This window comes from Artemia sp. Qi Xiang Cuo, chromosome 1, assembly GCF_049724085.1.
Source record: "Artemia sp. Qi Xiang Cuo chromosome 1, ASM4972408v1, whole genome shotgun sequence".
Taxonomy (NCBI): Eukaryota; Metazoa; Arthropoda; class Branchiopoda; order Anostraca; family Artemiidae; genus Artemia; species Artemia sp. Qi Xiang Cuo.
Window position 1 is genome coordinate 102,717,590 of NC_142794.1, and position 27,439 is coordinate 102,745,028.

The window sequence follows — 27,439 nt, forward strand, 5'->3', positions numbered from 1 at the left end:
ATCCGTCGCAAACCATTCAAGGTGGTTTTAAACCACCTTCACATGGCCAAATGTACTTTTAGACCCCGATGAAGCTGTTGACGAGCGTCTTGCACATCCTACAAATTATGGGATCTCTTGTAACCTAATTGATCTGTTGGACGAAACATCGCGAGGCACAAACAAGGGTGCCAAAGGTAGACTATACGAAAATGCGAGAAGTGGTGGAGGATGATGTAAATTAACGTTCTGCTTGACTGGGAAGACAAACTCTAAAACGTGCAGGTTTTTTTTTTACTGTGCCAGATGGTGTGTATTATAGATGTTTAAACCCTACTGTATGTAATAAAGTATGTGCTGTTCTTCCTTTTATGCTAACCAAAGTTTTTCATCGAATGAAATGGTTGTAAAACAACATGGCAAAATCTTTTCGGTTTAAAAAATTCCGACAATCATGTGGAGCCCTTTACTTACCCATCGTTTTATCCAACTGGAATCTCAGGATGGACCGTGGATATGTCAAAGACCTTATGTAGATCGTTGCCATCTAATACGACTTGAATTAATGCAGTTATCGCTTTTTGACCAGAACACGCAAAAAGCCTTTCTCTGTAAGATGTAACACCTGACCTGCGTCAGATAGGTTTTTTGTTTTACATTTTGGTGGACAACTTTCCCAATAATATCTTGTCGATACATATATTCGTGTTGAACGTGATCGCATTCAATGGATATATTTGAACTAGAAAACTTATGACTGAACACTACATAGGTGTTACACGACTTAACTGCGAAACATAATGCATTTGTTGTTGAAAAAGTAATACGATCGTTATCATTCATCGGATCAGCACGCAACTATGGTGAACATTTTGAAGATGCCATGGCTTTTGTTCGTCGACTTGGACCCTCAGATTTCTTCATAACCATGACTTACAGTCCTGATTGGTCAGAAAATAAAGAAGCAGCGTGTTTTATAGTTGATGATGATGAATTTAACATAGAGCAGTCCGGTCAAGATCGTTCCAGTCTCGTTTCTCGAATTGCGCCGCAAAATTCATTGAAATGTTCGTTGGTTTGGAGAAAAAACAAAATGTTGCAGCCATGGGCGTACGTAGCTTCTTCTCTAGAGGGGGGGGGGGGAGCAGCTAATTTTTGATGAAGGGCGGGGGGCTGAAGTTAGAGTGGCAGGCCACAAAAAACTTACAGTGCCAGCAAGTTCTATCATACCTGTGAAAACTTTATTAATAAGTAATCACCAAAAAACATCAATAAGATTCAGCATTAATCAATCTTCTTGGATTAGAACTAAATCTTTCCAAGACATTATGGATAATTGCTTCTTGTTTGACATTTATTCTGTCAATCCAGTAGTTTATTTCAAGCTTTTTCAATCATCTACCTTTTTCAACTGCTTCAACTATCTAGTTGTCAACATTTGCTTTTCAGCCGTATTAGTGAGTTTGGGGGGGGCAGCGGCCCCCCTTCCGTACGCCCATGGTTGCAGCATATTTGTATACAAACTATTTTCAACAAAATGGCTATACCAAATTTTGATTGGATACACTTGTGGAAAAAAGGGCATGAAGAGTCGGGGCTGGTTGCCCTCCGATCACTTTTGACTTAAAAAGAGCATTAGAACTTTTGACCTCAAATCGAATGAGCCCCTCCAAAACTAATAAGACCACCCCTATAGTAAAAACCTTATATGTTAACATTGGTTAAGTAGCATAACTTATATCTTTAAAATGTGCTGAAAAAAGAAGTGTTTATGTGTTTTATGATACACACTCGAGAAATGAAGTTAAGTTAGGTTAATCATAATGGAAAATACCAAAATAAGATGAATATACAATACTCTATTGACAAAATTGTGAAAACTAAAATAAAAAATCATGGTAGGGCACAGGGGGGGGGGGGGTGCAGGGTCAAACTTTTCTCATAAGGCTTACTTTAAAGGTACAGATTTAACCTTGCCCTAGACCTTGGTGACAATTTAATACGGGAAAATGCCCTAAGGACCGATTATGATTGACCATTTATCATTAGCTATTTTATCAGATTTGATGTTTATGATTAACCGTTAAGATTTAATATACATGTTTGATGTTTGCAATGGGTTTTTTCAGTTTCACCTTAATACTCTAAGCGTTTTAAGACACCCAAGATCAAACATGCCTTCTTTTCAAACAAAAATCCTTATATGTTAACAATGGGACTATTTATCGAAGTAGGTCCGAAAATTTGACCATGCTTCACATTTAGCTTTTTCTCTCTTCCCGTCTTAGGGCAAATACCAAGTTAATTCAGCCTCTTACCCCCCCCCCCCCCTCCCAGAAAAAAAAACCTTTTTAACTGCAAAAAGGTCAATTTAAAAAAAAATTATAGACAATTTAACAACTATTAAAACAATGTCATTTTAAATAAATAAAGCTTCAAAAATAGAAAAAAACTACTAATAATAACTTCTTAATTTATCCTATATTTCACATGTTCTATGAACTACATAATATAAAAATAATAACTAAATAATAACTACATAAAATAAATATTTATATCACAGGCAATGAATTTTGAACCACGTAAACAAACCATTTAAAGACAATTTGAACAAGCCTACAACCGTAATATCTATCAAGTGGGGAAAGTACTGAGAACATTGTTTGTCTTTTAATTATGGGCTTGAATACAGAAAATATCCAAGTAAATTTTAGAATGAACTTTGCCAAAATGGCTTCTAAAAAAATATACTTTTTTAAATACAATATATATATATATAATATATATTTATATATATATATATATATATATATATATATATATATATATATATATATATATATATATATATATATATACTATATATATACTATATATATATATATATATATATATATATATATATATATATATATATATATATATATATATATATATATATATATATATATATATATATATATATATATATATATATATATATATATATATATATATATATATATATATATATATATATATATATATATGAGCTGTTTTTACATTCATTTTGATTTTTGGACAATATAATTGGGAATAGACAGAATGCTTTGATTTTAAAACCTCAAAAACTACGAAAGTCGACTTGGTCAGATTGACATCTGATAAACTTGCATATTTCTAGGAATAATCACAAAAAAGTCTTCGCACACACTTCTACTCGTCAGATGCAGTATAATTAGAATATTCTTTTTTGAGATGCCACTTATATGTTAACAATGGGACCATTTATCGAAGTAGGTCCGAAACTTTGATCATGCTTCCCATTTAGCTTTTTCTCTCTTCCCTTCTTAGGGCAAACACCCATTTAATTCAGCCTCTTACCCCCCCCCCCCAGAAAAAAAACCTTAAAAAATTTTTAACTGTAAAAAGTTCACGTTCAAAAATGTAAATTAGACAATGCAACAACGATTAAAACAATTTCAGTTTAAATAAATACAGCTTCAAAAATAGAAAAAAACTATTACTAATAACTTCTTAATTTCTCCTATATTTCACATATTCTGTGAACTGCATAACATAAAAATAATAACTAAATAATAACTACAAAAAATAAATATTTATATCACAGGCAATGAATTTTGAACCATGTAGCCTACAACCTTAATATCTATCTAGTATAGAAAGTCCTGAGAATTAAGAACATGAAATTCTAAAAAATCGTAAAAATCACTTCTATCACGGTCAAGATCAATCATCTCAGTAGCCGTCAGGAAATCAGGCAAAGCATTTAGGCTCATCGAAAAGTTGGGGACATTATTTGATGGCAGTGATAGATAACTCATTGAGAACCCTTGTTGCGGACGAGGTTGCTGAGAGAGGCTTCCATCTTTTCTGAAAAAATAAAACACGATTATACAGCAGATTTGCTTTAATTGAGATCCTTCTCACATCTAGTCTGAACGAAAAAAACTTTTGGATTAGTAGTCGATTGTGAATAGTCAACTCAATTGAAGCAGATCTTAGTACATTAGCGGCTTTTCTGATTTAATTTTCTCGCAACTATAACCAATGCGAAGGCTGACAATACCTGCATTTTTTTTTAAAGTTCTTTTATGCAGTTTTATATTAATAATTAATATTTTGAAAGTCGGCTGCTCAAAAACGTCAGTTGAGCCACTAAGTGTGTAGCACAACCCGTGGCGGATCCAGTATTTTTTTAGGGGGGGCAAAATAAGTTGATCCGATTGACTTTCGAGAGGAGCAAGGTTCAAGACCGCACCTGTTCGTTAATTAAGTACCTGAGACGACATTAGACGCTCGTAGGGGGGGGCCTCCCTGGGTCCACCGCTGAGCTCAACGTTGCAAGTAAGTTTGTGTAGTCTATTACATCTAATAATCATAGGCAGCGCAATCGCGCTGCCTAAGTAAAGAACGATATGGGCACAAGGTATTATTTATTTTTGGTCTTAGACCATGACACTTCGTATCGAAGGAGCTGTCGTAAACACTTCGAAAATGGCTCATTCAATTGGAAACTGGAGTGGCTTGTGCCTTTTTTAATAGTCAATAGCGATTTGAAGGCAGCTAACACCCCTTCCACACCCACAATTTCCCGAAATATATCCAATCAAAATTTCGAGATATCTATTTTTTTCAGCGTAGTTGATTTTCAGATAGAAATTATGTTTTTTAGAAGGATACTCGGCTACAGCCCACGGGGAAAGGGGTGCAAGTTATGCCCTGGGGGCATATAAGGTTTTTTTTTATAGAAAACTTTGTCGTAGAAACTTCAAAAAGGACTCATTCGATTGGAAATTGAAATGTTTAGTGCCCTTTTTAATGGTCGAAAGTGATTAGAAGGCAACTAACACCCCTTCGACGCCCACCGTTTCCCCAAACACATCCAATAACAATTTTGAGATAGCCATTTTGTTCCACGCAGTTGAAATTTCCGGGAATTATACCTTCGAGCAGGACACTCCCCCCCAGTCTTCAGGGCAAGGGTTATAAATTATGCCCTGGGGGCATAAAAGGTTTTTTATTGAAATCTTTTTGTCGTAGAAACATGAAAAGGGTCTCATTTGGTTGGAAATTCAAAGGGCTAGGGCCCTTTTTAATAGTCAAAAGGGATTGAAAGCCAATACCCCCCCCTCTCACGCCCATCATTTTCGCCACCACTTCCCATAAAATTTTTTTTATCTAAAGGTTGTTCAACAGAGTTGAGTTATTAACATTATGTATGTTGGGACGATAACCCCCCCCCAGAGCCCTCAGTGCAAGGGTTGTAAGTTATAACCTGGGGGCATATGATCTTTATATAGAAAGTTGTTGTAGAAGTTTCAAAAAGGGCCCATTTGATCGGAAGTTGAAAGGGCTAGTGCCCTTTTTAATAGTCAAAAGTGATTGGAGGGCAATAAACCCCCCTCTCACTCCCACCATTTCCCCAAACACATTCAATCAAAGTTTAGTGGTAGCAATTTTGTTCAACGTAGTTGAAGTTTCTGGAAATTATGTATTTAAGAGTTTTGACAAAGTACGATAAATAATGTGAATTTTTATAAGGATGGTTCGAGATTGTAACGTATAATATTGATTGCTTATGTTATATAGCATTATATTTATAATTATTTTAAATCTTTCATACTAAGATCTTAAAAATATATGAATGCTTTAAAAAAAAAAAAGAAACATTAATTTTAGAGTTTATCAGGAAATTTTTTATTGGCGTTATAATTTTAATTTTACCATGGATATTATACACATCAGCAGAGATTTTCTAAATACCGTTTTTGAATTCAGTGCTTTCTATAGTTAAAACCGTTTTTCTGTATCTTAGTTGGTTTCAATGATCGTTAGGATTACATGGCTATACTATTACTCACTGTGTTCTTTTACCACACTCCGAAACGTAACTATAAAATCGGGGCTTTAGGTCTGAAAATTATTCAGCTGTATTTTGGAATTCTTAAAAACACTTTCTTATAAAATTGATTGATGGTTAATAACAGAAAAAAGCCGAGACTAAGATTTAGTTTTCCTTCTCTTTAAAAGAAAGAAAAATAAATTGTAGGTAGGTTGTGTAAACTCCAAATTTGACTACTCCAGTCAATGTACTTATTCTTGTGGACGAATAGGAATAATATTATAATAATAAGATAAGAATATATAAATAATAATAATAAATAATAATAAATATATAATAATAAATAATAAATAATAATAATAAATAATAATAAAATAATAATAATAATAATATAATAATAAGAACATGAATAATATTCTTGATGTACAATCTAGTTTGCATTTGACAATGCAACATTTTTGATTTTTTTTTACAATGCAAGATTTTGATTTTTTTTGACAATGCAAGATTTTTTTGACAATGCAAGATTTGTTTTTCTATTAGGGAGTTAGTTGATGGTTCTCGTATATAGTAGGTTTTGGCTTGGAAGCAATATAAACAGATAAATCTGTCAATTACCTTATTGTTGCAGTAATCTAAGGGAAATCAATTCAATTGGAAGTAATGAAACACTTACCCTGAAGAGGGAACTCCATGTGAAGATTGAAGAGGGTTTATTGTGACTTGAGCATGCGAGGAATCAGACGAAGCAGGTCTACTATTTGATGCAGGTGCTGCTGGACGGTCACTATTTGATGCAGGTGCTGCTGGATGGTCACTATTTGATGCAGGTGCTGCTGGATGGTCACTATTTGATGCAGGTGCTGCTGGATGGTCACTATTTGATGCTATTTGATGCAGGTGGTCACTAAAAAATACAAAAAAGTTTAAAACTTATTATGTAACTATGCTTAGATATATGTTACCCAGTTTTGTTCAATTGTGAACTGTTTGCTATAACAATTCAAACTATATATATTGACTGCCGTTTTAGCAATATGCCGAAATACTGGGGAGACATAAATAAATGTCCGTCTTTTTGCAAAATTATGTTTGCTATCGTGGCTTACAACCTTCCTGGGGGTTTTCAAAAATTTGACCAGAACAAGATTTAAAGTTTATGGTAATTAATGGGTAGAGAAAAAAACAAAACACGTTTTTAATAAACAAAATAAAGAAAGGCTTATTTAAACGATAATTTTTATTTTAGAAAAATCTACGTTTTATAGGTCCTGTAAAGTGTTCTAAATTTAGAAAATAGTATAGAAAAATATAAATATAATATAAACATAGAAAATAAAAACATTTGAAGAAAAATCAATTAGAAACCATTTTTCTGCATTGTCTATCGTTTTTGAAGTATATCAAAAGAAGGTTACATCTTCTTAAGCCGTTTAGTGTCATTGGTTTTTAGTATATTTTTGCAGAGTTCTTGCATTAGTTTTTTTAAGGTATTTGCTACAACTGAAAACTAAAAAACCCCATAAGGAACTAATTTTTTTTTTAAGTGAATTGCCAGTTTTTACTGTTTTTAAGACATATATGAAAGCATAAGTTTCCACTTAATCAATTGCAAAATTATACAAAGTGACAAATTACTCTGAACAGCTAAAGAAAAAACCATGGAACAAGAAACAGCAAAAATCACACTGAATTGCAACCTGAAATGTTGCACAACGAAATCTGCAGTTAGAAGACAACACAAAATTACAATGGAACGAAGGAACACGTAATTTTAAGGATTGAATTCAAGCCAGAATTACATAATTCAATTGAAGCTGCATATTCTAACGTTAAAATAAAGAAGCTTTATTTTATCATCTGCACAGATATACAAGAAGGAGAAAATTAAGTCATGCCTAAACTTCTTAACCACGTTAATGGGCACCAGCAGGGGGGCCACGCCCCCCCCTTGAAACTTGTGACTATAAAATAATTATAAGGAAAACAAAGAAAAGAGCAGAATATGGAAAAAGCATGAAAAAAAGTGTGTGTTGCCCCATTGTTGGCTGCCTGCCAATAGATTTTGATCCTTAATAAGAAAATATAAGTTCTAATTTGTGACTGAGTTTGAACTTAAATATAAGTTCTAATTTGTGATGATTTGGTTTAGAGTAAAAAAATAATCAAATTCTTCTTAGTAACGAATGGCAATTAAATACCGATCCGGTACTTGTGCGTTATATGGTACCCACCGCTATATACTGTACAAGGAAACCAGACAGGAAACCAGAAAAATGGGTATTTTCCAGATAAATAAAATGCAAAGCGTGATTTTTTATTGCGTTTACAATTTCAACCTGTTGTTTTTTGGGGTTTAGGGGGGAGGGGAAAGGTACTCCAATATTTTGTCACTTAAAAAGGTAACTAGAACTTTTCATTTCCGTTAGAATCAGCTTTCTTTCTACTTTTTTGTCCAACTGTATCTATAATATCACCCATGAAAAAAAAAAAAAAAAAAAAAACAAATAAACACACATCCGTGTTCTTTCTTCTTGCAAAAATTACACATTTTTGGAGATATTAGCTTGAAACCTCTACAGTAGGGTTCTTTGCTGCGCTGAATCTGATGGTGTGATTTTCCTTAAAATTATGTTACTTCAAGGGGATCTTTCTCCCATTTTTCGAAGATTAGACTAATTTTCTCAAGCTCGTAGCTTTGGATGGGTAAAACTAAACTTAATGAAAATACATGAGCATATATTTGGAATGAGCATACTAAGCCAATTCTTTTGATGTATCTATTGGTATAAAAATCCGTTTTTTAGATTTTCGGTTACTATTGAGCCGGATTGCTCCCTTCTTACAGCTCGTTACCACGAACTGTTTGATTGTCACTCAAAATCAAAACAGAGATTATTCAAATATTGATCGTTTTTTCTGCGTTACCTAAAGTATTGTGTTCATAAAACTTTACAGTTTCATGAAATGTAGTTAAACAAATAAAAAAGGTTTTTCAACTAAAGTAAGCAGCAAGTTTAAAGCTTAAAACAAATATAAATTATTCTGTATATAAGGGGAACTGTCCCCTTCTCAACACCTTGCTCATTAAACAAAAGCTTTTCAATACTTTTAAAAATATTTCTTTTCCAATTGCAAAACTTCTTTAAAAGATTGAAAAAAAAACAAACTTCACAATAAAGAGTAAGGAGCTAAGGATGAGATATCCCCCTTCATATAAAGAGTAATTTGTTCAAATAGGTTTCAAATTTATTCCTTGTTTTCATTTGAAACACTTTTTTTATTTAATTTCTGAGTGTTTTGCAAATCAGACCCAGGCCTAACCAGGATATAATTTGAGGTACCGGTCCCTTGAATCCCTGGTTAATTGCTTTTAAAATGTGCAAATAAATAATTGTACGTTGATTAGTACTGTCCTACGTTTAAATTTGCAATATCAATTTTGGATAAAATTTGAATATACTTAAAAAATTGGTGATAATTCTGGTAAAAACACCTAGCTAATATTATTACTTAAGAATTTCGGTTGGATGAAAAGGAGTACTAAAAAACTTGAGCATAAAGAGCGAGGTGTTGAGGTGGAGGCAACCTCTTCATATACAGAATAAGTTATTTTCCTTTAAAGTTTTAATGTCGCTCTTTACTTTCTGTTAAAAAAACTTGTTTTTTTATTTAATTAAGAAAGAATTGTTCCTAAAATACCAAGCCTGTGAAAGTTGAGCGTATACTCTATAAAAAGTGGTCTTGGAAATTTTTCTAAAAAATATCTATAACAAACATATTTAATTTTTCTTAGTCGTGTGTTAAAGCAAATCATGGTTTCAGCCACCAGTCGCCATAGTTAAGTTAAATTGCCTTGGCTGACTCAATTTCTGATGCATTTTATTTACGAAAATACTCTGTAATTATTGAATTACAACCGCACTTTTGGCTAGGTGCAATAACGAGACAAGTCGTGGGTGTTGGGGCCAATCCTTTCATTTGTAGATTACTTGGGGCTTCTAGCCTGATACTACCAAAGATTTCAGTTAATATGGTTCCTTATCTTGTTTTTAGACACAATGGTCTGTGTGAAGCGAGAAGGTGATTCAAGAGACAATGCTCCGTGAGAAGGGAAAACGAGAACCAAGACAAAACGCTAAGTGCATTCTTTTTTTTTTTAAACATTAACATCCACCTGAAATGTTTGTCCGTGTAATGAAGATACAGTATTTAAAAGAAGGCCCTCAGTTGAAAAACTGAGAATATAGGGTTCTTTCCTAATAAATATTGGGCATTTTATCCTAAAAAAAAAACCTGCTATAGTACTGATAAAAAGCATATTACTGGTATTAACATTAAATCCTAATACGAGTCAAACTTAAAATTGAAAATTCAAATCAAACTTAAAACGTAAAAAAGCACAACGAAAAGAGGTTGACTACTACCCCATTCCCTAAAAATAAAGGTCTAAAGCCTTCTCAATTATTTGCGCTTTACTGAAAACTAATTATATTAAAAATATATTATTTTGCAACTATAAAATTGAAATTATAAAATGAAATGAAATCTCGGACTGCTGGGATTCCATAACTCAATACCATTCTATATCAAATATTCTGTTTAATTTTTTTTTTTTTTTTTTCAAGGACTATTCAAGACACATATAGTTTTCAAGAAAACGCAAATGACGCGGTAAGTATTAGACTTTTACAGTTAGGGAAGGGGCAACTAGCCAAACTATTGTTTGTAGTGATTCTTGTTCGTGTTAAGCTTGCTTCGAATATTTAACGATTGGTAGGGAAGTTTTACTAGTTTTAAAATCTATTTATTTTTTATTCATGTTTTAAGAGTTAAGAAGATCAATGAAATAGACAAACATATACTGAACTAAGCTTAAGAAAAGTATTCAAATAACTTGCAGTGGAAATATAAGTTTTATTGTTGTAAGGATTCCATGACTCCTGGACACTTTCATTTAACCAGGTGATCCCAGCACCACACCGTTTTTCTTTTTGGCAGCAAATAGCTTATTTTTATCAAAAACTGCGGCCCACAGCAGTGCGTCATCGAAAATTATTGGCGTGCTGCCAATTTTTTTCGGTGGCATGACCCTGTCTGACGCTGATTTTTCTGATAAGGAAGGAATTTCAAATCTGTTCAGAACACAGAAGATGCTAACGATTGGTAGGAATAATCTACGCTGAATAGTAATCCATACTACATATCCCCACTAAAATTTAGTAATAATAATAAAACAAAACCTACCAGTTAACTTTATCGGTTTTCAAAATTTTGATGCCGGACCATTTGACTCTAAACGAGTTTTTATCCATTTTATGGGTCTTCACCATATGTCTCTTCAAGAAACCAGGTATTTTAAAAGTTTTTCCGCATTCGCAGCATTTCAGGGATTGTTGGTGGTTCCTTTCAATATGTTCTAAAAAATAGAAGAAATTACTCATTGAAACTTTATTTTGTGCAAAATGTACTTCATTTGGGCAACAAAGTACGGTATATCATATCCCATGTACTTGCAGGAGCTCATATTTGGGACGTACTAACCAGAATTTGTAAATTTAGACATAGAGAAATTGACATTTTTAATTTATCAAAAAAAAAAAAAAAACATTCAGCAAAAATCAGAAATAACTAAAAAACCAAATTAATATTTAAAAAAAATCCGGTTGGTGGCTGTATCTTCTAACCGCCCTTTAATCAAAAATAAATAAAAATAATAATAATTACTAATAAATTCTTATTTTTTCAAAAAAGAAAAAAAAAGTCAAGAAAACAATTTACACTGTCAAACTCTAACCATCCGCCCCCGGCCCCTCGTCCGCCCCCCCCTCACCACAAAATAAACAACAGTTTCAAAAAAAAATTCAAGATCCCTTTTGGGAGCTGGAATAATTTTTATTAATATTGCCGACAGACATCTGAAGAAGAATAACAGAAATCTTACAGTAAAAGGCGTTTTCCACTTATCGACATGCAACACAATTTTAATCAAATACTTTAATACCGGAAAAGAGACAATTAGAAATCCGCGAGACAAAATTTTTACCTGAACATAAACACGCGTTGCATGTCGGTTACCGTGGAAAACCCCTCCGATCACAGAGAAAAAAAAAGAAGAACAGAAAAAACAAAGTAATAAACATTAAGATGAGAGAAAAAAACACAAAAAAACACGCACTATAAAAGATCGTCAATCGACCAGATACGCCGGATCGGGGCAGTATCAGTTTCACGCACAAAAATGCGGCCTTGATCGGACCAGACACTACGATTTCCATACTTATCTCTCGAACCGCTCAAAAGATCACGCTTTCGTTTTGTGAGATTCTCGGCTACAAATAGCCCTGTGCCACTAAGCTTTTTTTCGTTTTAAAAACATGACGGGCTATTTCTTTAGATTGAAACTGCACAAGAACAAGGGCAACTTTATCTGGTCTTTGATCATTATTAGATCCAAGACTAAACCGCTGAACACCGACTATGTCTGAATCAGTAACGTTAGTCAGACCCATCTTCACGAACAACACGTGTTTCATAGCATTACGTACACTCTGCGAGGAAATCTGCTTGACCCCGTTAAAAAGCAGGGAATCGTTTCTCCCTACCTGCTCAATGTCGTCTAGTTTGAGCTCAAGCTGGTTAACGCGGTTTTGTAGCAAGTCGATCTTGTGCATGCAGGTTTTCAAATGCTTTTCGATCAGTTCAAACTTAGGCTGAAACTCAAAATGAACCGCATCATAGATTTCAGAGACCATTGTTTCAACCGGAAATTTAGCATGAATGTTAGCTGCAGTTTGCGAGGTCGATTTATTCAGCTTTTCATTAATTTTCCTCTCAATTTCCTTAGCTAGACTTTGCTTAGTAGCCGCAAGTTCATTCCCTGTAGCAACCACAAGGCTACGGAGATCAGCAGTGGGATCCGATAACTGACTATCTGCTGCCGAACCTTGCCCTTTCTTAAAAAACTGCCGTTAAACATCGGGATGATTTTTTAGTTCATCAAACGCATGATTTACACCCTTAGTTTTCTGTGTTGACGCATCCTTCATATTCTCATCAAAACTAAGTAAACTAGCGACTGGTAAAAGCTGACGATCGTGTTTTTTCCCGTAGCAGAAAACAACAAATTTGCAGTCACCGGTATTCGTCTTCATTTCCTCTAGGATTTGAACCGGCCAGAGGGGATAACCAGCAATATGTATTTTGTAATGTTTGTGAATTTAACTAAGCAATGTCTTGTCTAAATAATAAATTTTTTTCATTATTGCTTGAAAAGAAAAAATGTCCTATTGAAGATTTAGGAATGGAACAGGCTATATTTACTTTTTAACTGCTTGGTACATCCCCCGTCAGATGGGGGATGTTGTTTTGGTGATGTTGCCAAACATACCAAAAATATTTTGCATGGACGAGATAGCTGTGAGGTTTTCTAAGAAATAAACATATTTTTTAATAGCCCTATTTCGTAATTCAGGCATGAAAGGGTGAACTTACTTTTTAAATTGCATTCCCTCATGAACTGCTTTTTGCATGTAGGACACACAAAATCTTTTACCCCGTGGCTTTTACCGTATAATTTACGGACCTAGAATAAAGTGAAATTTTAGAGCACTGCCAAAGTAAAGAGCAAAGTTGACGACATATGAGATATGAGATATACATTTATTAAAAAATAAAACAAACACTATTCGCCTTTCGCCTGCCAAGAAAGGCAATAAGCTTGAAAGGGCAAGCAAGGTTATCACTCTCAGCTAATTAAAACAACATTCATACCTTGCTACTCAACACACAAGAAACTTGTCTGATGAAGGAATAAAGGAAAAAAAGAGAGAAAGAGGAAAAGACAAGAAGTAGATAGAAAAAAAGCAAAGTAAATCGGGGAAATACATTAAATAGAATGACAACCAGGAGTGGCCTTGACACCAAAGTCACTCACGAGATAAAAGAAACTTCTTTGCCCGTGACTTGAAAGCCAGAAGACTAGGCCTATTTTTCACACACTTGGGCAATATATTTCAAACATGGGGACAAAATGGTGAATCACAAAAGATGCCCGAGTGGTGCTCCTAAACTCATGAGTTAAGTTATCAGCTTTTCTTGTATTATGATCATGACGGTCTCTATTAAAGGTAAAAAGATTTTCAAAACCAGGGGTGAACAGCTGATTCAAATATTTATACGAGAAAATCGCGCTTTGGCAATCTCGAATTTAGGATACATTCATTAACTTATTCTTTTTAAAATGCTCATGAGCAGGAACCTCATCAGAATCATCAAATTCAAATAATCATTTTACAGCTCTATTCTGAAGTTTTTGTACTCTTTTGAAACATGTTACAAAATTACTTGCCCATATAGAGCATCCGTAGCTAATATATGGGTAAAATGTAGAAAAATAAATCATTTTCAGGATCTTTTTTGGGACTAGATTTTTAATTCTTCGCATCACCCCAAGGCCTCTGTTTAATTTTTCAGCTATTGCACTGGAATGGTTTTTCCACAACAGGTTTTCATCAATTAAAAACCCCAAATGCTTCGTTGTTGCTACTCTCTTTATCACATTTTCTTGAACCGTGATATGGTCATTTCCAGCACTAGACAAAAGTCTAGAAAATATCATGAAAAACACACAAACAAAAAATTATTATTATTTCCCCCGAAAAGCAAAGCTTGTCTGTGGGGGAGGTACAGAAAAACTTGTCCATGGGGGAGGTACAGAAAATGTCAGACTAACCATTCTGGATCGATTGTGATGGTGAAATAATGACCGAAACGAAATAATGACCAAAACGCACAATTGGGTCACTCAACCAAAGCTTTTAATAAACTAAATCCCATTTGGAGGAGCATTAAATATTCTTTGTGACTTAATTTACATCTCTTCTGTGGCAATGTGCTCTCCATACTCCTCTATCCTAGTGTGTGCTGGACAATGAATCATCAACTTTAAAAGCAAATTCTTGCATTGGAGAATTGGTACCTAAGGATAATTTTAAACATAAGCTAGCAACAGAAAACCCACAACTCTGATGCTCATAATAGAACCAGTCACCCTCTCATTATTACTGTGCAAAGGAAGAAAGGTGGACATATTTAGGACATGTACCCTGCATGAAAGAAGGCCGCCTTCCTTGGACAGCCTGCAACTACTTATGCCTCTAGATCCCTGAACAAAACTGAGCAGATGTACTCTCAACTCGAGAAGGAGTTATATGCAATTGTATTTGGGTGTAAGCAATTCCACCACTACCTATATGGTAGAGAGGTGAATGCCACGACTGGCAAAAGGCCCCTGAAAAACATCTCAAAGCCCCTACAGAAAGCACCAGCAAAAACTCAATGGAGGCTGCCACAGATCCAACCCTATGACCTGACACTCACCTACCAACCTGGCACTGACATTCCATTTGCTGATGCTCTGTCAAGGCTATATTTCCTAGACACAGATGAGACATTAGATCAAGAGCTTGAAATCTAGATCCATCAGTTTTGAGATTTCTGCTGGTCACTGATGCAAAGCTAGCAGAAATTGCCAAATAATAAATACCATCAAAATTGGATGGTCAAAAATCTGGAGACTCTGCAGCAATGATCTCTTGCCCTACTGGACAATACAACATGAACTGACAGTTGACTGCAGCCTCATCCTCAAGGAAGAAAGAATCCTCATACCTGGAAAGCTGAGATCAGAAATTCCGAGCCAGTTGAAAGCTTCCCACTTGGGCATAGAAAAAACGAAACAGCAAGCAAGAATAATTGTCCAATGGACAAGCCACAATGCAGACATTGAAAGAATGGTTCAAAGATGTTACATATGTCAGAATTTCAAAGAGAGCAACCAGAAGGAATCCCTCATATCCACAAAGATACCCTTTCTACCCTGGAGACACGTTGATACAGACATCTTCATCCAGAAATGTTCAAACTACCTAATCCTTGTTGACTACCACAGCAGGTTCTTTGAAGTTGACAAGCAGATAGATATGACTGCAAGCAAGGTCATCTCAAAACTGATAGCAAATATTGCCAGACATGACATACCATTCTCCATCATGTCAGACAATGATAGTCAGTACACATCAACCAAATTAAAAAAAATCCACAGAGGGGTGAGGAATCAAACATCAGACAGCATTGTGGAGAAAACAGTCTAGATGTGCAACCAAATTATGAAAAAGGCTGGGGAAATGGGAGACAACCCTTATCCAGAACTTTTCAATTACGGAAACAATCCAATAGATGGATTTGCTACCTCCACACAGTTATTCATCAGCCATCAGGTAAAATCCATCATCCCATGTGTGTCTAAGAAACTGGTCCAGAAAGTTGTATCTACCTCTACGTTTGTCCAGCATCACCAAGCAGCACAAGCACAGCAGAAGATGTACCATGACCAGCATGCAAAGCTACTGAGACCACTCCATTCAGGAAACACAGTACACTATAAAAACATCCAGATTGTTTCTGGAAGAGTACCAAAGTGGTTACCTTGAGAGCCGCCCCTGGATCATACTGGGTCTCACCCAAAACGGGCATGGCTGTAAGAAGAAATCAGGTGCATGTCAGACTACCTCATAACTCATGCTCAAGCCCCACACTGAACCAAAGTACTGATCACCTTGAGAGTAGAGAACTTGTGAATATCGTAATTCCCTATGATCACAGCAAACCCACCATCCTATAGATCCCACCTAGTCCCTGCCCAACTTTAGGATTGGATGCTGTACAATTCCTACACTCTAGGAGAATCTCATTGTATTTGTTTGTTGTGTGTCCTAACTTGAAACTCTTATGGAGCCAGATTGGCTTTGCTTCGTGTTCTTTTTGTGGTTTCATTTGCCTAAATAGGAATACAGCTTTTGTAATTTTATTTTTTTCCTTCAGTGTAAATAATAAAGATCTAATTGTTTTTAGGCCCTTAGAGGTAGGTTTACCAAGTTGGGTAGCATCTTCAACTGGGATTGTGTTTCCAGCCCTATCTGAGAGCCCTTCTTTTAACTCCTGACTGGGTATATCTGGGGGACCATTATAAACTACTATTTTTGTTGGGGATTGTTTTGGGTTCCATTTAGATGCATTAATTGGGGTATTCAGAAGGGATGTTAGATTAATTATTGTGTCTGCTGATTTCTGATCTTTGACAGCTATTAGCAGAGATCCATCATGGTGAATATTAAGAGAGAACATTGATTTTAGCAATTTGAAAATTGCAACTCTTATTGCAGTAATCTTTTTTATTTCAAAGGGGGTAATAGGAGAAATTTTAAGATAAATTCCTAAGTTTAGGGAGGGAGGATCTTGGGCGGGGAGAGGGGAAATGCTTTTGATTGGGGAGATTTTTTCCTTTTTTTAGAGCTTCTAGAAAGAACCCCTTGAAACCTATCATCATAAGTTATAGTGACCATTGCCTCTACACTGATCATTGTCCTATTCTCATAATCGAAGCTATCATGTGAACTTTGTGATAGTGAGCTTGACCAGCCAAGATGGGTATCAATTTCACTGGTATTTGGGGTGGGATCTGGGGGGACAATGGCCCTGATTAGGATTTGAGCACGATTGGTTTGGTACAACTACTGATTAATTGAGATAATAATACACTAGCAATTTATTTTAAATTTCTTAAAATGAAATTTAAAATAAATTGGGATCAGCATCAGTGAGCCAAGATACATCTGATCTTCTCTAAAATGTAGCCATGTTGGCTTTTTCTTGGTAAAAACAAATTAAAATGGCAACTAATATTATGTTGACAAGGCTATGGTCCAAGTGTCAAGAATTCTTGTCTGAGGTAGTGGAATACCAGACAGACTAAAAATGTTCCTTCAGCCAAATTCAAATGTAAATGTTGGCTTCTGTCATGAGATTAATTTCTTTTCAGAATATCTTGTAACCATGTGGAAATTTGAGACAGACAACAATAGGCCCTGTCAAAATATAGGTGACTCTGTTGAAACTTCACTGAACATATAAAACAGATGAGAAATAATTGGTGTCAAAATTCTAGGGTCCTCTGTCAAAAACAGTTGTTTAATTTATGGGTACTTTCTCAACAACAAGAGATTTTGATGATTATTATTTCTAATAATATTTCCCATGAAATAAAAAACATAAAAAAGGTTTTTAATAAATTTTAATGAAACATCCTAATTCATTTATCACTGAATAAATTTTAAGTATACCCTCTCTTAGTAATTTTTGCATATGTTTTCTTTCAAATACTTGGTGTAGAGTTCCTTACGGGACCTTGTTAGGAAGGGCCACCACTAGCTGACATCAAAAACTATTTCAGACATTTCATTAGTGTTAATAATAAAATCAGTATTTTGAAAACAAATTTGCCAGATTTTTAGAGCCCGAAACCCATCAAAATGACATCAAATTTGCTGTGATGTCATTTTCAAGGAGTTATAGGTTATATTTTAAAATGACAGCAAATTTGGGTAAAGGTCAAGAATTAAACATAAAACCATGAAGAAGGAAAATTGTAGAGAAAACAATTCCTACATAAGAATATGTAGAATAATTGTAGTTAATACATTTTGCATTCAGCTATTTTCAAAATAACATTTTACTAATAAAACTAATGAAAATAACAATTACCATTCCTGAATCAGCTTCAAATGGTAATTTTTCTTACTAGACAGTTTTTCTTGGGTATATTTTTAAACCTTTGGTTAATATGGGATTTTTTCGCTCTTTTAGGGGTAAATATAGAGAAGTCCACATTTCTGACCAAGCAATAAAGTCAACATATCTCTTGATTTCTTTTTTATGTTCTTTCCAAATTTAATAGCCAAATAACTTTTGTTACAAATTCAATTCTAAGCCCCTTACAGACCCTCAACAATGATATCTTTTTCTTTTATTTTAGATACAGCTTATATAGGCCTATGTCTATTAGCATCACTCTTGTTAAAACAAGTTTATTTTTAAATTTAATCAACAGTGGCATCAATGAACACAAGGGAAATATATAACATGGGCCAGGTATTTGGCTGAGGTTACAAAGGTTAAGTTAAAACTGAATTTGCAACAAAAGCAGGTATATTTTTTGCAGTTTATATTATTGACTTACAAATAAAGTAAACATACCATCTTGATACCTTTTATTATGCTCTTTCTAAATACAATAGTCATTTTTGGGTAATTTTTTTGTTATTCATATTATTGACTTACAAATAAAGTAAACATACCACTTGATGCCTTTTCTTATGCTCTTTCCAATTATAATAATCTTTTTTGTCAGAAATGAATTTTACACCCACCCCTATGTATACCAATTCAGGGTATATATTTGCACATTAGGGGGTGGGGGTAAATCTTATTTCTTATATAAATGAAAGGTAAGTTTAAATTTTTCCCCCAGCCCCCTAATTTGCAAATATATGCCCTGAATTGGTATATATTGGGTTGGGAGTAAAGTTCATTTCTGACCAAAATAATTATTATATTTGGAAAGAGCATAAAAAAGCATCAATTGGTATGATTAATTTGTTCATAAGTCAATAACATGAATAACAAAAAAAATACCAAAGTGAAATAGATCCACTTAAATGAAGCACAACAAAATTGTTTTCAGCTTCAAAACTTGGATCAATCCCAATTTGTAATGTTCTAAAGATATAGAAACACACTTCCTAAATTTTGAAAAAAAATTAATATGGCTTAAAATTCTGATCAAATAGGCTAACAGGAATTGCATTTTTTGAACTAGGCTACAGCCAGACAAAAAGAAGCTGATAATTAAAAACTAAGGTAAAATATTATTTTGTATAAATTTCCATATGTATAATAGAACTGGGTGAATTTTTACCAAATCATATTTTTTATTTTAAAATAAAGTGAATGTGCCATTTAATGCCTTTTTTTTATGCTTATTAAAACTATAATCAAAATTTATATTGTAAATAATTTTTAGCCCCCCCCCTATAAATTGACAGTAAGGATATATATTTGCACATATGGGGGTGGGGGTTAGGTTAGGGGGAGCTGAAATTCATTTCAGATAGAAATGATTATTATATTGGCAATAAGCATAAAAAAACATCAAATTGTGTATTTACTTTATTCATAACTCAATAACATGATTTGGTATAAATTTACCTAGACCTGTCATGTAGGGAAATTTCAGGAGCCTCTAGAGGAAGGAGGGTCAATATTTACCAAATCATATTATTGAGTAACAACTAAAGTGAATTTCAATGAATTTCAACCCTCTTAACCAACCGTTAGTGTAGGGGGGGGGGCTGAAATTAAATCCCAATAGAAAGGATTATCATATTTGTAATAAGCAAAAAAAAGGCATCAAATGGTATATTAACTTTATTCCTAACTAAGTAATATTATTTGATAAATATTGACCAGAAGGAGTGGAGGCAGGTACTTCAAAATACCTTCCTGGGACACACTTTGGCCTGTAAATCCATCCCTGAAAGTTTCATTTTCCTAACCCAACCCCTTTCCATGATAGCCAAAAGTAGCTAAAGTGTATATTTACCATATATTTTAATGAACAAGGTTAAAAGCTGAAGCTATGTAAGGTAAGCAGTTATTTATAATAATGATAGGCTAGTAATGCATGATGAAATGTGAGCTAAAACAACTAGTAATGTGCAATAATATGCATTATATAAGGGGGGAGATAGGTACTTCAAAGCACCTTCCCGGAACATATCTTAGCATGCTTAACATAGCCTACAACTAGATTTAAGTAATGGAGAAACACATTATCTGGGCTCTCAGTGACCCATTACTTTTAAATACAAAAAAAAAACATACTTTTGGGCTGCCCATCTTCAGTTTTATTCAATGCAATATTATAGATGGTACGAAAGACTTGAACAAATAATGCAAGTTGTACTATGTTGCCAGATGGTGCGCATTTGCCCCATTTCGGTGCTTTTTTAGTTGATTGCGCATTGAATTTTCAAACTGGCGCATTGCGCCGATTCACATATATAAAAAAATTCAGCGCAAAATGGGCGCATTTTGCCTCCACAATAACAAAACTCCAAATCTTAAAGTCTAGTATTTACTGAGAATTTCTGCTGACAAATTCAGGAATCTGTCTAAAAAGACTGATGAAATTTTTAGAACCCCATAGGGATTCTCATATTGTGTTCCAGGCTCCATGACGACCTAAATTTTAAATTATCCTTAGGTACATTAATCCTTAGCATGAAAAAACAATTATGGAAAGTGTTCAGATTTCGATAAAGAATACAGAAGAGAGTAGATACAGCTGACCTTTGTTCGACATAGCTCAAGCAGCTTTTTCCCATCAGCAACCCCTTCGTCAAGAGCTTCGAGAGAGGATTTTCTGTTAAGAATATTGTCAAGAGCGAAATTCGAAACAGGATACAGCTTAAAATGCTTAACTCTACTGTGACCTGTGATCAACCGACTTTGGTGAAATTACCAAGGAAAATCCTACAGGGACTTTGATTCTACATCTGCTTTGTTGAATAGATTTACCATTGACAAGAATGACATAAAAAGACCTTCCAAAGACGGTGAAACTCTTGAGGAAATTTTGGGCAATACAGAAGAAGGGTTTGCTATTTAACTTTGTTTAACTTTGAAAAATGATCTTGAAGACTTGTAAAAGATAAATACAATATATGATTAAAAAAATGTACAAAACTAATTCGAAGTTCATTAAAGGAAAACACAAATAAAATAACGGTCGGAACTGTTGAAGGACCTTGCCAAATATAATTTTGTCCCATATGTATGTCTTTGGATTCTGTTTCATGACAAAAATCTCAGAATATTGTCTTTAGCCTGCAATTTTATAGATAGTTGTATTAATAGCGGCTGGTCTTATTTTTTGTCTATGACTTGGTCTTTCTTGTTGTTCTAATTTATATTTTGAAAACTACAAAATATTTTGTTCTCATAACTAAGTTTAAGAATTTACATCTTTTTGAAGCTTGGAATTCCAATTTCATAAAAACATTGTATAAAGAAATAAACTTTGATATCACTTACCTAAATGACATTTTGGAGAGATGTGACTTTCAAAGATCATGCTTCGGAAACAAGGTTTCCTAACCATTTTGAAAAAGAAAACGGAAAGCCTGGTTTTGAAGGCGTTCGTCCTGTTACTCTAGCTCTTATTTTCTCGAAACTCTTTGAAGGATTCCTCAATGATTGGAAATCCTACCTCTTATTAACCTGAGGCAATTCGGGAACCTAGAATCCACTTCAGCTTCCCACTATCCTGTTTCTTTTATTAACCATATCGAGAAAGTCCTTAAAAAACCAAATTCCTGGCCAAATTTGATTTCAATTGACCTTAAGAAAGCATTTGACACTTTGTTAACCACGATATTTTAGTTGAGAAACTTGTCAGGGAGTTCAATATTGATCCTTTACTGGTGAAATTGGTTGCCTCCTTCTTAACAAACAGATCGCTGGTTGTCAAAACCAAAATTATTGTTCAAATCCTCTTCCTGTCCACAATGGCATACCCCAAGGTGTTCTCCTAGGTCCCCTCCTTTTTCTAGTCATAATTAACAGCCCCACGAAGGACTTTCCTGACCGATGGAAAACTGTTGGTGACCTAACGGTTGTTGAAACTTGCTTCAGGAATTCAATAAGTGACCCTATGTGACCCTCAGCGAAATTGGAGATGAAGCCTCAGACTTGGACATGACAGTAAGCCTTTGAGTCCGTGATAATGCCAATTTGTTTCCTCAAGTCACTATCCCATTTTCTTAATCCTATCTCTCCTTAAATTTCTGCGTCCTCCTTTAAATTACTTGGCGTCACAATTTCTTCAAATTTAAAGTGGTATATCCATGTTATAGATTTCATCCCTAGAGCAAATGTGTCAATCGCCCTCCTTAAGCTCCTAAATAGATTTAGCGTCCCTCCTTCCTATTCCTTAAGGATTTACACGTCAGTCATAGTCAGAAAGTCCGAAAAAATTTGTACATTTTTTAGGCAGTTTACGACACATCCTAGCTTTGCTCCACCCTCGAATGGGTTTGGAATCATTGGACTTCCCTTAGGTAATCAGCTCTCGCAATCAAAGCGTCCTTCTTTTTAGCTTCAAGTCTGGTATTAGATGAATGAGTATTACGATCATGGTTGCAGAGGGAGCTGCAACCTAGTAAAGAGCGAAGCACAGCCTATAGAAACCAGTAGTTAAGAAGTGTTTTGAAAAAAACTGCCTAGTGAAAAAAATGCCATTTGACACTGAACCAGGAACGGTGACTATTATTTTGTTTCGTCTTCAAAGTAAAAGTATATTACAAAAAGAAATTTACGGTGATTTGAAAAAAAGACTAAAACCCCACGAAAATGGCGTCAAATCAGAATGAAAAATGTACCATTGGAATCAACATAGTCAAAACTTTCTTTAGTGGAATTACAGTCCCCCTCCCTGAACAACAATTAAAATAAATTTTTTTCATGGGTTGCACTTATCTGTCTACCTTTGTTTCTTTCTTTTTTTAACTGGCCTAGCGGTCTACAAGAATATCATATATATTCTTAAATTATCATTAAAAATCTATGTATCATATATACGTGCTTTTTTAATATTATTCAATCTGCAAGTGCCATATGAAACTAAAACAGCACATTTTTTGCCATTTTTCAAGAGGTGTCACTAGGAGGCTAGCAGAACATCGTAGATATATATTTTATAGATAATATAAAACATATTGCTTATATTTTCATCATTAATAAATAAGCCCACCATCCTTTAGTTCCAACTCGCACTAAAAACGGCACTTTCGGTGCCGTGTCTCAAGTTGAAAAGCTGGCACTATTGGGCAAGCAGAGTTTATAAGAGTGATGTTTATGGGTTCATTTTAAAGCTATTGCGCACATACACGTACCAGTGCTTCCATTCCACTGGTGTGGAAATAAAGTATTTAAGTGCAAAAAAAGAGTAGAATTATAGTAGGACACAATCCAGAAGTAAGTATGTTATCGTGCTTACTGTATGAATAGGAATACCATAAAAAAATCCCCCTTGAAAACGTCTGTATACTTCCCAATAACAAATACTGTATGTAAACAATGGGTAAAGTTCATAACTTTCAGCCCTCCCCCCAGAGATTTTGGGGATTAAGTCATCCTAAAAAACATATTTATTATATTTCGACCATGCTGAACAAAATTACTATCTCAAAATTTTGAACGGGTGATTTTGGGAAAAAAATGAGCTTGGGAGGAGGCCAAGTTGCCCTCCATTTTTTGATCACTTAAAAGGCACTAGAACTATTAATTTCAATTTGAATAAGCCCTCCCACGATATTCTGGGCCCACTGGGTCGATACAATTACCCCTGGAAAAAAAACACAACAAAAACCACGCATCCGTGATCTTTCTTCTGGCAAAAAATACAAAATTCCACATTTTTGCAGATAGGAGCTTGAAACCTCTACAGTATGATCCTCTGATATGCTGAATCTGAGAGTGTGATTATCATTAAGTTTCTATAGATTTTAGAGGGTGCTTTCCCCTTTTTTCGAAAATCAGCCACATTTTCTCAGGTGCGTAACTTTTGATGGGTAGGACTAAACTTGATGAAACTTATATATTTGAAATCAGTACTAAAATCTGATTCTTTTGATGTATCTATTGGCATCAAAATCTTATTTTTTTAGAGTTTCAGTTACTATTGAGTTGGGTCGCTCCTTACTTACAGTTCGTTTGATTGGTACGAAGGATTGGCATGAATGATATCCAGCCAGTCGCTTTTCCAACGAATATTTTTTTTTTACCTCTTTTTGTATTTTGTTGTTAATTTTTATAAAATTCTATTATCAAAAATGAACTATTTTATAATGCTAACAGCCTCCCAGTTTTCCAGAAAATGCCGAATGTAGACGCACTTTAATTTGTATTCAGAAGAATTTAATGAGAATTACCAAATAATAAAATTTAAGAGAAAAAACAATCTACTAAGATTAATACCCCGAGTCACCGTTGTCGTCGCCATCCTCATTGTCTTTCCCAATACTCAAAAAAGCGATGCATTCGGACGCAGTCGCATCGGATTTTACAGACTTCATTTAGATAATTTCGGAGACCACACTGCCTTTTCATGACGATAAATAAAAGTTCAAATAGGGATAAAATTGTTTGAGTAGACAGTGACGATGATAACAGTGATAGACATTCACAAAAATACGGGATATTTTGGTCATGTATACAGTGACCGTCATCAGTAGTAAAACTAAACTAAAACAATTTAAAAGAAAAGTTTATATAATAAACCAAATAACAATATATATTGTTTACATCCATAATTATTTTCAAAACAAAGGTGGAAGTTATTCTCTGTCGCCTTCTCGGTTTTGGTTCATTAGCGTTCAATGATATAACATTTGGACAAAGGTCAACTACATTGGGTGAATTGAACTTTACTCTTTCAGATTTTGATAAATTATCATAGATAGAGTTCAGCCATATTCCCCTGTATCCCGATTCAAAGCAATATTCTTGAATAAGATTTTCTTTATTTCAAGATTCAAAACACTTGTTGGTGACCTTGTACTTGACACAATTGGTCGTAATGGTGGGTTAGGCTTATGAATTTTGGGAAGTCCATATAATTTAGGGCACAAGGAACTGCGTGGCAGGCATTTGTAATAGAGTTGAGGCGTAATTTTTCCTTCATCCTCTAAGCACGTCAATTCGTTCTTAAACGTATTTGTAAAAGAGTCTGTTGGATTATACGATAGCTTCTTGTATGTTTTTTCATCATTTAGTAAACTTCTTAATTTTGATTCGTAGTCCTCAGTATTCATCACAACTAAAGTGTTACTCTTATCTGCTTCTGTAATGGTAATTGAACCATATTTTTTTATTTTTTTAATACTTCTTATGTCTTTTATTGTCGTACTAGGAAATTCCGGCTTCAATACAAAATTAGACAGGGTTTTTACGGTAAAACAGTAATTAGTGGCAAAACCGATTTGGAAGTTTCTGTAATTATGTATTTAGTAAGGTTTTGCAATAAGTTCTCTTATTTTTTTTCAATTTAGAGGGGAGTATTTCGAACAAATAAATGGTTTACCTATGGAGGCCCCCTTATCCCCTTTATTAGCTAATATTTTTGTGGAGAATATTCAAACAATTGCGTTAGATTCATATTTTTTTAAACATATGTTCTGGGGCCGGTATATGGATGACATTATATCAGTATGGGATTATGGGGAAGAGGAATTAAAAGGATTTTTGGAACATCTTAATTGTTTGGGGGGGATTTAAAGTTTACTGTTGAATTAGAAGAGAATGGGAAACTTCCTTTCCTTGATGTTCTTCTTTTGAATAATCAAAATAGTCTGGATTTTAAAATTTACAGAAAACCGACAAATAACAATAGATTTTTGTCTTATAGTTCCGGTCACGCTCGCCAAGTAAAAATTGGTTTGATCATTTCTTTAACTGATCGGATCTTTCTAAGGAAAATACTAATAAGCAACATGTATCCAGAATGGTTAATTAACCAGACTTTTTCAAAAAGAAGAAAAAGGTTTCTGGAGATTTCTAAGGAAGTCTTGGAAACAACTCGGGAGAAGGAGGTTTTTTGATCCTTACCATAGGTACCCGGGCTAAGTGAAAAACTCAAAAGAATTTTACAGAGTAATGGTCTAAGGGTAGCTTTAAAGAGTAATAATACTTTGGGTAGTTTTCTAAATTCTGGGAAGGATCTAACTTCATTGGGGCAACAAAGAGGGGTTTATCAGATCCCATGTACTTGCGGAAGCTCATATGTGGGACGGACTAACCAGAGTTTGCAAATGAGATTGTTAAAGCATAAAGATTATTTTACTTTATCGTCAGAGCACAACTCGCTGTTTGGAGAATTTAATTAAACCCATTTGGGACATATATTCAATTGTACAGACCATTTTATATCATTCAAGAATTTTCAATCGATTTATAGGGATCAGGGTTTACATCCAAATATTTGTAAAACGCTTCAAGTTAAAAAAATCCCATTCAAGAAAATTGTTTTGAATCGAGATACAGGTGAATATGGGCTGAACTCTATCTATGATAATTTATTAAAATCTGACAGAATAAAGTTCAATTCACCCAATGTAGTTGACCTTTGTCCAAATGTTATATCATTGAACGCTAATGAACCGAATCCAAGAAGGTCAAAGAGAATAGCTTCCGCCTTTGCTTTGAAAAGAATTAGAGATTTAAACAATATGTAGTGTTATTTGATTTAGTATATAAACTTTTGTTTTAAATTGTTTTAGTTTAGTTTTACTACTGATGACGGTCACTGTATATATGATCGAAATATCTGGTATTTTTGTGAATTTCTATCACTGTTATCATCATCACTGTCTATTAAAAGGATTTTATCCCTATTTGAACTTTTATTTACAGACTTCATTTTTTCTTTAAAGTCTCGGCCAACATAGGTGCCTTTACACTTCATCCCATTTTTGACAGAAATCGTCGCAGCCAAAGTTACAATTTTGAGCACATTCCTCTTCGTATTTTTTACTGTTTTCAGAACGCTGAAAAGTCTTTCCACAACGACATTTGAGCAGGGAAGTCCAAAAATGAACCAAATGACATGAACAACGCTAGTGAACTTCAGCATTCCGGTTGGCGTCTTGATGGATGCAG

General features: G+C 34.3%; 1 protein-coding gene across 3 annotated transcripts; it reads right to left on the reverse strand.

The window, feature by feature from the left end:
• Positions 1–3,020: 3,020 nt before the first annotated feature.
• LOC148957028 (uncharacterized) lies at positions 3,021–20,626 on the reverse strand. Of its 3 annotated transcripts, none has more exons than XM_089097384.1 (5): positions 20,606–20,626; positions 13,319–13,409; positions 11,072–11,243; positions 6,501–6,731; positions 3,021–3,852 (listed from the first exon to the last, which is right to left on the reverse strand). In XM_089097384.1, the coding sequence occupies exons 1-5, from the start codon at positions 20,618–20,620 to the stop codon at positions 3,633–3,635; spliced, it is 729 nt and encodes a 242-aa protein (XP_088953510.1). In that variant the 5' UTR covers positions 20,621–20,626; the 3' UTR covers positions 3,021–3,632. The 3 variants fall into 3 exon arrangements, with proteins under 3 accessions (XP_088953510.1, XP_088953518.1, XP_088953506.1); XM_089097392.1 differs by lacking the exon at positions 20,606–20,626 and adding an exon at positions 20,325–20,562; XM_089097380.1 differs by lacking the exon at positions 20,606–20,626 and adding an exon at positions 20,477–20,524.
• Between the last annotated feature and the right edge of the window lie 6,813 nt (positions 20,627–27,439).